The following is a 12,678-nucleotide window of genomic DNA, read 5'->3' as shown; positions in this document are numbered from 1 at the left end:
TGTAATAATTAAGAGGGGAATTCCTCAAGTCAGTATTATCGGACCTTTATGTTTTCTTATATATATAAATGATATGAGTAAAGGAGTGGAATCAGAGGTAAGGCTTTTTGCGGATGATGTTATTCTCTATAGAGTAATAAATAAGTTACAAGATTGTGAGCAACTGCAACGTGACCTCGAAAATGTTGTGAGATGGACAGCAGACAATGGTATGTTGATAAACGGTGTTAAAAGTCAGGATGTGAGTTTTACAAATAGGAAAAGACCTCTCAGTTTTGATGGGGTGAAAGTTCCTTTTGGGGATCATTGTAGGTATCTAGGTGTTAATATAAGGAAAGATCTTCATTGGGGTAATCACATATATGGGATTGTAAATAAAGGGTACAGATCTCGCACATGGTTATGAGGGTGTTTAGGGGTTGTAGTAAGGATGTAAAGGAGAGGGCATATAAGTCTCTGGTAAGACCCCAACTAGAGTATGGTTCCAGTGTATGGGACCCTCACCAGGATTACCTGATTCAAGAACTGGGAAAAATCCAAAGAATAGCAGCTCGATTTGTTCTGGGTGATTTCAGAGAAAAGAGTAGCGTTACAAAAATGTTGAAAAGGTTGGGCTGGGAAGAATTGAGAGAAAGAAGGAGAGCTGCTCGATTAAGTGGTATGTTCCGAGCTGTCAGCGGAGAGATGGCATTGAATGACATTAGTAGACGAATAAGTTTGAGTGGCGTTTATAAAAGTAGGAAAGATCACAATATGAAGATAAAGTTGGAATTCAAGAGGACAAACTGGGGCAAATATTCATTTATAGGAAGGGGAGTTAGGGATTGGAATAACTTACCAAGGGAGATGTTCAATAAATTTCCAATTTCTTTGAAATCATTTAGGAAAAGGCTAGGAAAACAACAGATAGGGAATCTGCCACGTGGGCGACTGCCCTAAATGCAGATCAGTATTGATTTGGTTGATTGAAATGTTCCTTTAGAAGATTAAGAAGTAGTGTATCCCAATACCTTTCATAAGTTTCTATTGCATGTTTGCGCTGGTTTTCTTTTTTTAACTTTATATTAACTATTTGCTGTATTATTGATTTTTATAACGATATGTGTTAATATATCAGGAACATACTGTAAGTTTCAATTCACCAGGGGTTTTATTAAGTTTCCAGCGTGTGTGTAGTTTCAAAGTTCTCCATGAATGTTAATGTGGATTTACAGTGTATGTGAAGCTGATGTTCTGAAACTGGTATTTATATTTAGTTTCTATTTCCTGTTATACAACAAATGTAGGTCAAATTTATATTTTTTGGGTTCAATAATTGGTTCCCTATCTTTGGTATGGTTGAATGAAATTCAAGTGTATTTTTGTTTATACAGCAAGGTCCCGATTATCCGGGTGCGGATTATCCGGTTTGCAGGTTATCCATGCACCCCCAAAGTTTACTGCAGTATTATTTTTAATTTATTTCATTTATTTTTGTCATGGCATTTTGAGTACGTGTGAACTGCACAGTTGAAATTCGAGTGCACTGTCAACTTTAAGAAAAATCAAGGTAAACAATGGGTAGGGAATCTGCCACCTTGGTGATAGCCCTAAGTGCAGATCACTGACCGACCGACCTACCTACCTACCTACCTGCTTTGTCGACAACTAAATACTAAACATTGTAATGTACAGCAGTTCTTAGTTGATTCTCACCAGTCGTGGCTACGGAGCAAAAGATAGTGCTTTTAATTTTAAAACTTATGCTGAACAGGGAGATTTTAATTGTAGTGATTTTGTTGCACTTTGAAACATTCAACCTTTTATACGAAAGAACTTAAATGAATCTCGAAAGCAAAAGAACATTACTGATTATTTTTTGCCAAACAACAGAAACTGATGTTTTGAATATTTTTTGTACCTCAAGTGTTTTACCAACAATAGATGTAAGTAATTTTTATAATGGCCTACTTTATTGATAAAAGTGGTTATTGAATGTGTTAATTGTTTGACGTTATGCTTGTTCTAACAGTATTGTATGTTCTGTATTAAGAGTTTTGCTACAGTGCACAAAATTGTATTCTCCATGTTTTAAATTATCCGTGGGAATTTGTCTGGTGATTTGCCCAGATAATTGAGAGTTTGCTGTATTTACAAGTTCTTAAAGTGTATTTTTTGAAATGTTTTATGATTCCTTTTTACAGGAGTTTTATTGTTTTGGATAAGCCAGCATTTGTAGCTCTTCAGTCATTTTTATTTTCTCATTAATACATCTACCATTTTCATACAGAAGTGTTTGGACCCAGATACAGGTAGTTTTAAAATGTGCGTTATGCTTCCTTAAGTTTCAAGTGCGTGTATAAGTTTATAGAGTTTATTTTTGACAGGCTTTTGAATAATTTCATGTGAAATTGTATATGGTATGTTTTACTGTTTCTGTGAATTTGTATAACAGCATCTTTGATTCTTATTTGTTTAAAATTTCATGTATATTTTTCAAAGCAATTTATGTTTGGACAACAAAAGTAAAAACATATTTTAATTTTTTTTAATTTTAATATTATGTAACATTTTGTCATGTGTTGCTGTAACGACAAGGTAATATAATATTGGATTTTTATTCTACAGTATGAGCTGTTTATAAGTTCAAATTCAACTTAACCTATTCTGAAACTGGGAGGAGAGTGATTAAAGACTCTGTTTCAATGAGTCAAAAAGCCTCATTTCCACTATTACATGCCTTTCAACGTTGTGACTACAAGAGTCATCGTATTTTACGTGGACTTAATATGCAATGACCAGCAATTGAACCCAGTCCGTCTTTGTGGTGAGGCAGTGATTACATCACTGAGCTAATATGCTCCCTCAGTCAGTCAATTAATTTATCAATTATTTGCTTGACAATGGGACAGATCATTGTTAATTCGATTATTCCTAAGAAACTGTTTGTTCAAATGTTTAATTCAATTATTTTAGCAGAATCACTCACTAATTTGGACTGAATGTTAAAATAATCACTTTCCATTTGATTATTTCAAAAGCATTCACTATTCAATTGCCTCATTGATGTGAGTGGAATTTTGGATAAATAATCAAAAAATAATCAAATGGGAAAGAATCATTATTTGATTGCCTCATTCATTTGAATGGAGTTACGAATGAATAATTGAAAAAATAATCAAATGGAAAAAATATTCACTATTCAATTGCCTGATTCTTTCGAATGAATAATCAAAAAATAATTGAATGGAAAAATAATCGAATAAACTGAAATAATAGAATAAGCTATTATTTTGTATTCGATTATCCCATCACTACACGTTAGTGAGTTAACGGCTGATGATGTTTTTAGCCAGGCTGAGTGGTTTAGACAGTTGATAATACCAATATAAATGGTCAAGATCTATATCATCAGACAGTTGAGGCGCTGCCCTTCTGACTCCAATTTGGCAGGTTCAATCCTGACCCAGTCCAGTGGTATTTGAAGGTGCTCAAATATGTCAGCCTCGTGACGGTAGATTTACTGGCACATAAAAGAACACCTGTGGGACTAAATTCCAGCACCTCGGCATTTCCAAAATGTGTAAAGTAGTTACTGGGACGTAAAGCAAATAACATTATTATTATTATGTTTATACACCAGCTGGAACAAATACTATCACATGGAATCTGAACCACCTGGCAAGCAAGTTTAGTAACTCATAACGCTGTATGATTAACTCACTACAGTGAGATTTTTTTTTTTTTTTCATTAGAAGTAATTTAGCCAGCTCCTCCATGACGTTATGCGGGCTAGTAATGCCAAACATAATAATAACAAAGTTAAACACACAAAAATGGTAGAGCCTGGGATTTAAACCTCAGTTTACAACTACAGTATCTGACACTATCCATTCGTTTTATAGGCTGAGCTACTATTCCACTGGTTAGACCATTGATAAATCAACTTAGGTCTATTGAAATAAAGCAGCCCTCATTATCTGTCTATTCCCTTCAATAATAGGAATGAAAGACAAAGCCTTTTATGTTATGCTTACTGTAACAAGGAGCTAATATATTTTGTGCATTAAACCATATAATGTGTCTAATTAAACACTAAATGTGAAATGGCTAGGTCGAATCATGAATGAAGAGACACAGAATCGAATTGGTGAGAGAAAGACTTGGTGAAATTTGACCAGAAGGTTAGGTACAGTGAAACCTCATTAGTGTATTCCTCAGTAACACATTTTTCCGCTTAGTACATCGTAAATTCAAAGTCCTAATTCTCATTGTATTAAATCTGAGTGATACAGACAGTTGATAATACCAGTATAAATGGTCAACATCTATATCATCAGACAGTTGAGGCGCTGGCCTTCTGACTCCAATTTGGCAGGTTCGATCCTGGCCGAGTCCATTGGTATTTGAAGGTGCTCAAATATGTCAGCCTTGTGTTGGCAGATTTACTGGCACGTAAAAGAACATCTGTGGGACTAAATTCCAGCACCTCGGCATTTCCAAAATCCGTAAAGTAGTTAGTGGGACGTAAAGCAAATAACATTATTATTATGATGTTTTTACAGCAGCTGGAACAAATACTTTCACATGGAATCTGAACCACATCATCAGCCGTTAACTCACTACCATGTAGTGATGGGATAATCGAATACAAAATAATCACTTATTCTATTATTTCAGTTTATTCAATAATTTTTCCTGTGACCCCCCCTTTTACAGAAGAAGAGCACATAATACAAGGTTACAAGGTACATACAAAACATGTAATGATTTAATAATTCAAATAACAAACCTGAAAGAATAACGTCAGCCGATGATACACCCAGAAGAACATTTTAAATTTCAACAACACATGGCTACGCAGGATAACCAACATGACAACTAGAGAAAGGTTGTATGGGAAGCAGGCCGGGAGACCCTACAGAGGACGAGATCTTACGTGACGTTGTAGGGAAAGAAACGTGAGAGCATTAACCCTTTTGTTCGATTTTACTCAACATATAGAATTTAAACAAGGTATAAAGAACACCAATTAAAAGGATAACATTATCAATTAAGAAAAGGTTAAATCTAACCACGAGGTTCCTATCAGTGTTTCTTCGGAAAAGTAAATATCTACATAATATTACAATTACATTTAAATAGGTGAGCATAATTTCGACATTAAAATTTACAATGAAAATTTAACAGGGAATATGACATAATTATAAACATCTTACAAGGCAAGTTGAAAAATGTTACAAGGAAAGGAAACAACGGAAATTAAACTTAACGCAGAGGCCTATAGAGGGGCAGTCCTCTTGTAATACACGTCAGTGAGGGATGCATAGCTCAACAGGTGTACACTAAATTGACGCGGAATTACTGGAGGTAGCTCGGAAGAAAAAAAAATTAAAGTTTACATTTACACAAAAGATTAATAAAAGGAATTGCCTCCAAAACAAAGAATATGCCTAGCTGACAAACCAAGGCATTACAAAATCAAAACTGTGAAAACCAGGGTCTAAGGTAAACTCCGAACAAATGAATTTACATTTTAATTTAATACTTGAGAAAAGAAAACATGCTTACCCCGAGATGGCTGAGCCGCTGAGCGGACCACCTTACAAGGTGCGTCCGATCGTTAAGACGTACAAAAACTAAAGATGCTGAACAGAGCCTTGCTCCTGCTGAGGAGCCAAAAGGCCGGAAATTGGGAAATACTCAAACAGCCAACCAGGGAAGATACCTATGATTTGACCCGAAGTTTCACCAATACAAATTAGTGTTATTTTCGCCAATGGCATTACAGCACCATATGTTGTAATGTGGGAAATATATTCTAGAGGTTTCGATTGCAAAATTCGGTGACTTCGTGATCGAAGTCTCCATGTGGCAACTACAGGGTGATCAGTCTTTCCTGTAAGTCCTGAAAATTCTTTAAATCCACAAATTTCACAAAAATTAAAACACAGAAATTTACGTGAATTTACAACAACAACAAAAATTCAATTGACTTCAATTTACAGCAACAAAAAAAAAATATTCAATTGACTTCTTCAAAAATGTCTTTCAATGACGGTTTCATGACAAATTTTCAGTATAATGTCAAGGATTAAATGATTCCACCGACTCTTATCAACTCACCACCGGCGACATTTCCATTAATTTTTTTTTAAATTATTCACTTGAATGAATCAGGCAATCAAATAGTGAATATTTTCTCCATCCAATTATTTTTTCAATTTCGAAACTCCATTCGAATGAATGAGACAATCAAATAATGATTCTTTCCCATTCAATTATTTTTTGATTATGTACCTTACTTATTGCATCAAGACTTTTCTCTATTATCATATAGTATACAATCACATTTTTCCTAGCCCTGTAAATGTTATTTGCCATCTCATATGAAAGGAACATGATTTCCAACTTGGGGTTAAAACCTCGCCACAGTTGCGTGTTTCACAACTAAATATTTTTTATTATCCACCTTGTCGATACATTAGTTGCTTAAGGCAACTTACTGGTTAATGGTGGTACATGTTTCGTATTTTTGTAACATCTTCAGCCACATAATAACAATAATAAAAAAAAATTTAGTTGTGAATCTGTTAAAGTGCGATACAGACCATGAAGTTGATTTTATGTAACATTTGCATCTTGCGTGATAATGGGAAAAGGCCTTGAATTCCTGAACTTCACAGGATGAGTTGCACCTTCGAGGAGCAAGCCATTAATCTCAGGATTGTTCTGTTTTGCTTGCCGGTGGGCAGCGAGATTGCTGAATAACACAGTAAGGCTGTTTGTGCTTGTATTTCGTATTCCATTCAGAAGTTAGAAATTGATTTTTTGTTGAGTGGTACAGTGAAGGGAAGCAAATATTTGTTGCATGATAGCCTACATCTGGATTAGGTACATAATTGTGTGAAGTTGACTAGCATGGTGCATATTTGTCTTGTGATAGCCCAGTTATGGATATGGAAAACGTTATGAAATTTCTTACTAATGAGGACAGAATAAGAAATCTGTCAGAAAGTGGACAGGCATCTGCATGTTTAAGTCTGCAGAGGTGGTGCAAATGTCGAAACTCGCACCTTCGAGTTTCGACTTGATCACTTGAGTTGGTCGAAGTTTTGTCGGATTCCAAATGGAAGCCAAAATCATTCTCTCGCAGTCGCACATGGTCGAGTATAACCTGAGCTGAGAACTTTGTCACTTTTCCCTTATTTTGGGATTCCCCAATACAAACTAGTCCATTTAAACTGTTAGTTGCAATATTTATCAGTGTTACCAGGTCTACTGATTGTGCAGTATATATATCTTTCTTATTTTTAACCGTCCACAGCTCTACTTAATGAAAATTGAAAAAAGGAAAGATGCTCTAATTTTATGACACCTACTGCGAGGGCCAATGTAAGACAGATGGCTGAGAAACTCATTCAAGCTTGTAATAAGTTTTAAGTGCAATGAAGGGATTGCGTTCACACAAGCCTCATTACTCAAGATTTAAGAGTTACAGCTTCTCTCATCCTAGAAATACTGAAAGGGCTAAAAAGTCGCCCATGACAGTCACTGTGAGAAATCACTTCATTGAAGCATTGTGTCAACATCAACACCGACAGTAAATCTCAAGATTGTGTCCATCATTTGGAATGAGTGAAATTAATCTGTTATATGAATCATAAAAATCCCAAACCCAAAAGCTTTTGCAGTTGTGGAAGTGAACAAATTCCACCAGGAACCTCCTCTGCCCAGCAAGCTAATCCGATGTCATGATGGTCAGAAAGGAAACAGATTTATCCCTCCCTCTATGAGTTGGCGAAACCTCGTCTACGTATATTGTTTCTGCTTCAATAAATACACCTTTGATAATTAAAAATCAGCCTTATCAATACTGAGAGTTAATTAATTATTTGTTATCACCTCATACACCATACATGTTTTGAGGACCTTACTGTCCTCTTCTTCAGCGGTTTCTTCACACTATCTCTTTACTTGAACCTCTTTACATATTATTACACATCAAACACCAAAGTTCTAAACATCTCTTAATAAAATCTAATATGTTGTCGCTGCCGGGACAAAACCTCCTATGTGAAATATTTTAGCTTAGAACTTTGGACAGTAAGGTTCTGTCATCTAAGGTGCAATATTGTGTGAATATTGTCAAGGCATTCTCGCTCTTCATAATGTATGTGTTGCGGGTCAGTATATCTCCAAAAATATTATCACATAGGAGGTTTTGTCCCAGCAACGACGATGTGTTATAATTAAAGTAAAATATATTATAAATGTCATAAAAGAACACTAAAACTGCACTATTCTATTTACAATCTTATTAAAACATCATCCTTGTCTACTACCTGAAAATATAATCAATTTATTAAAATTAGCATCTCTTAAAATGTTTACTAAAATCTTCCAATTCATAGATCACACAAGTTAAATGATGCTGGTATTTCCATCTGTCCTTGAAAATCCCTAGAGTTGTAGCTCTTCACTCCAACCTGAATGAATATGCTGTTATCCATACATAAACATAATTGTCCTTGACCTTACAACAGGCAGGGGATATTGTGGGTGTTATTCTACTGCCCCCATCCACAGGGGGCCTGTGGACATGCTTGTGTCTAAAAGGAGCCCCAGGGGCTCTTAACCCATTACTGCAAAAAGTTAATTTTTTGTGTTTTATTTCAATTTATCTACACTTTCCACTCTTAATAATTGCAGAAACATGCCCCAACAATCAGAAAGTTCATACAAGTGATAGTTTTATCTACACAGGCCGTCCGATATATCGGACGCTATGCACTCAGGTCAGTACAACACTAGTTACTCAGCATTATATAGTACAATAATGTTGCAAGCTAGGTAGTGTTAGAGAGTTGGACTATCTTATCCAACTTACACTGTAAAGTAGACCTACAATTTCCACTAACAATACTGTACCAAGCTCGATAGCTGCAGTCGCTTAATTGCGGCCAGTATCCAGTATTCGGGAGATAGTAGGTTCGAACCCCACTATTGGCAGCCCTGAAAATGGTTTTCCGTGGTTTCCCATTTTCACACCAGGCAAATGCTGGGGCTGTACCTTAATTAAGGCCACGGCCGATTCCTTCCCACTCCTAGCCCTATCCTGTCCCATCGTCGCCATAAGACCTATCTGAGTCGGTGCGACGTAAAGCAACTAGCAAAAAAAAAAAACTGTACTGTATAGTGTATACGCTATTTACAGTTATGTATTTACTGAATATGTTATCCACAGAAGCATTTCAGGTGAAGTCTAAACTGGTCAAGCTGATCCACTCTTTGGATGCCACTACAGGAGTTGAACAGCTTTCATTCCAGTACAGACACTTCGCATAATTCGTACCAGCAGTGACAACACTGCCATTCCAGTATACCAGCAATACACCACCAAAATTCCTGCAGGTGTATGATCCCCTTCTTCTTTTTCTTGTCTGCCTTTCTTTGAAGGGGGCACTTATCTGTGTGATTTTCTTGAAATGTCCCTCTTGCACTTATTCCCTTTGAAGCCAGATGTCTTACCAATTTCAGGAATGTAAAGTAGTTGTCAAAGAATATTGTATGCCCCATGTTTGATTCAGTTCCACCTGCATCAATGAGAGGTAGGACTACACTTCCTCCAAGTCCAAATTACTTCAGCTTTTCATTTTACATTGCTGGATACACTTGGAAATGTGGAAAGGTATCCTATAGCCACTGGATGAGAAAGTAGTCTAGCAGAATTTCGCAATTTTGCACATCATTTGATTAGGAGGAGGAGGGGGCTGGGGGAGTGGGAGACAGGGAAACAGGCATTCACCAAATGAGATGTAGATTGTGATCTTGTCCACTTTGGAGTTGCTTCTTTTGTGTTACAATTTGACCTACGAATGCTTTTGAATTTTTTATCAGGGATATCAGAAACAGGGGTACTGGCCCAATCTTATGTATGACTCTTCCTTTTGCACGGTTTTCTGGTTTTTCAGTTCCATCTGTAAACTTTCTGTAGTAATTTAACTACCACTGGACCTAGCCTTCTCATTTTCATATTTGGCTGAAGTGTAACATCTGCAAGCTATAGAAATTATTAAATGAATAAATTGTGACTAAAGTAAGTATAAATAACAAGACTGGGCACCACCTGCAAAACAATTGCAGGAATAATTAATTCTGTAGAGCCATGAGCAATTCCCTCTCCCAAGGCGACAGTCATCAGGCTGACGAAGCTCCAGACTTACTTTACAACCTTACCTGTTGCTGTTTACCCCTGAAATTAAACTTGGGTAGCATGCCAGGTTCATCCTCACTCCACCAATAGAATATTTACCACGAGTTTCACTACAACAATTTACTCCCAAAACAATATTAAAGCAAAACATAAACCAACAATTCTCATCACATGATGAAACCAGTATAAACCTACACAAACAACATCTACAAAGTATACACCACAACTGTACATAATTCTGAAGGCCAAGCTTCAAACTGATTATCCTACTGGTATGAAGATTGTCCCTTCCTAACCTTAAATATATTAGCACAATGGCATCATCACCATGGACTCTTACCACATGTCATAACTGTACAAAAAGAACAAACCCAGCCACCTCACTATACTCTGTTACTAAGCCATAAACATCCACAACGTAAAATGTCTGCTGCGGGATTAATAAATAATGACAAGCATGTCGTATTATTCAAGGAATGAGCAAGTATTAAACACTTCGGCTATGTCCTAATTAGTTCTGTGCACAACATATTGCTGCCAAATTACACATATAACAGACTGCGCACAATGTGCATCTCCTTGGCGAGGAATCCATAGCCTTACTCATAAAAGAACACCATGTAGCATCTTCCACCAACCGCTCGCCAGGAATGTGAATTAACGACTACTGCACTCGTCATGACTCGGTAATAGTGCAGTATTGCACCCGTGAAGAACTCGCACAGCAAAGACTTCGCCGTGGCAATCGTCTTCAACAGCAACCTCAAACTCGTGCACATTAAATAATAAACTCGTAGCATGCGTCCACAATATGTTTCGTCCATCACTCCATAACAAGCAAGCTGAGAAGCTCGTTGCACGCGCACGCATATATAGACTCGTTCCATCTGGCGTAGCGTCTACTAAAATCCACAGGGAGCAACACTACCACTGTCACATCTTCAAGCGTCTCCTGGTCAATGCAACCTCGTTCGAAATCGGAGCTTACAGATTGGTTACCAAGCTGCCGATCCGCAAATGGCGAACTTGCACGTTTGTCCACATTGATGAATTTGCATCTTCAGCATCCACTTCCCAGCCTAAGCCCGGGTTTCTAAACCAGATGTTGTAACAATTCTAACTGACTTCAACCGTCTTTCCTGATATAGCCACTGTTTTCCGTGTTGCACAATTCTTGAGCAACCTACACTGCCATGCCATGTGCAGACACTTACACAAATTAAAGTCAAACATACACAAAATTCCCTACTATAAATTATTCTTAAAATATTATGTTTTTACATGTAAATGAACAAAGTTACATGATTTTAATGACTTCAATATTACAAATTATCTTACGAAAATTTCCTAACCTAAAAATTTTGGGATCGTACATTCGTACGGTTACAGAAGTAATTTGCCCTTCACATTTACTCAGAAGTAGGTTTCTACCAATGTAATTTAGATTACCCTCATACTCCTACTGTTTCACACCCATCATCAGGAGGTTTGATGTGCTGCTCCTCTCCAAATGTCGGTACTTCCTCCAAAACTTCCAAAATTTCACTCACCATCAAACTAGTATGGGAATACAGTAAAAATGTCTTAGACAGTAGGACCCCTTGTGCACAGCGTCCGATTTTCAGGACAGCTATATTTACATGCCTCTGTCCTGTCAATTATAAGACATACCAAAGTTTACAATTATTGGAAATATTTGTTAATTCATAAATAAAAATCTTGACTGTTGCACAAAACTCTGTACTATCTTGCCGCCATGCTCGCAATAATAAGTGTGATTCAACAATGAATGGTAAGGATAAAAATGATGTATTCTTGGTTCTTGTTAGGCACAGCCTTTCTGAAGCACAAGAAAGTATCGCGGGCTTAAACCATGCATAAATATCACACAATTTTATTTTTTATGACTTCTGATTTTTCGGACGCTGTGCACTAATGGGTTAGCTTGGGAGCGTGGTGGGCGACCACAGGGCCCTTAGCTGAGCTTTAGCATTGTTTCAAGTTACTTATGCCAGCCTCCTCACTTTCATATATCCTATCTGACCTCCCTTGGTCAGCTCTTGTTCTCTTTCCGACCCCGATGGTATTAGGTTACGAGGCCTAGGGAGTCTATTTTCATGTCCTTGGTGGCTCTTGTCTTCCTTTGGCTGATACCTCCGTTTTTCAAAGTGTTGCTACAGCTAAATATTATACATTTGGTGTTTACCTAGCAATACTAATTAAAGTTCAGTATTAATCACCCTTAGGTTTATCTGCTGTGTGGTAAGGTAACATGTCAGTTTGACATGTCAGTAGTTTGACATCAAGTCATAATCACATGGTATTATTATCAATTTTATTATTGTTATTATTGTTATTATTATTATTATTATTATTATTATTATTATTATTATTATTATTATTATTATTATTATTATTATTATTACAGTAGAGTCTCATTAATTCGAACTAACTGGGACCGGAGCCTGTTCGGATTACGAAAT

The 12,678-nt window shown here is 36.6% G+C and overlaps 1 protein-coding gene across 6 annotated transcripts in view; it reads left to right on the top strand.

Moving 5' to 3' along the window:
* Positions 1 to 12,678, top strand: part of LOC136875853 (protein bric-a-brac 2) — a 229,647-nt gene that overhangs the window by 202,807 nt on the left and 14,162 nt on the right. Inside the window, exon 8 of one of the 6 annotated variants that reach the window (XM_068228275.1) lies at positions 9,230 to 9,270. The exons of the other annotated variants lie outside the window; for them this stretch is intronic. Coding sequence (XP_068084376.1) covers positions 9,230 to 9,241 — 12 coding nt within the window. The 3' untranslated portion in view covers positions 9,242 to 9,270. Of the gene's footprint in view, positions 1 to 9,229; positions 9,271 to 12,678 lie in introns of those variants that run through there. 6 annotated transcript variants of the gene reach the window in all.

The sequence above is a fragment of the Anabrus simplex genome, chromosome 1, assembly GCF_040414725.1.
Source record: "Anabrus simplex isolate iqAnaSimp1 chromosome 1, ASM4041472v1, whole genome shotgun sequence".
Lineage (NCBI taxonomy): Eukaryota > Metazoa > Arthropoda > Insecta > Orthoptera > Tettigoniidae > Anabrus > Anabrus simplex.
Note: the sequence above shows the minus strand (reverse complement) of the source record. Positions and strands in the feature narration are given on the sequence as shown.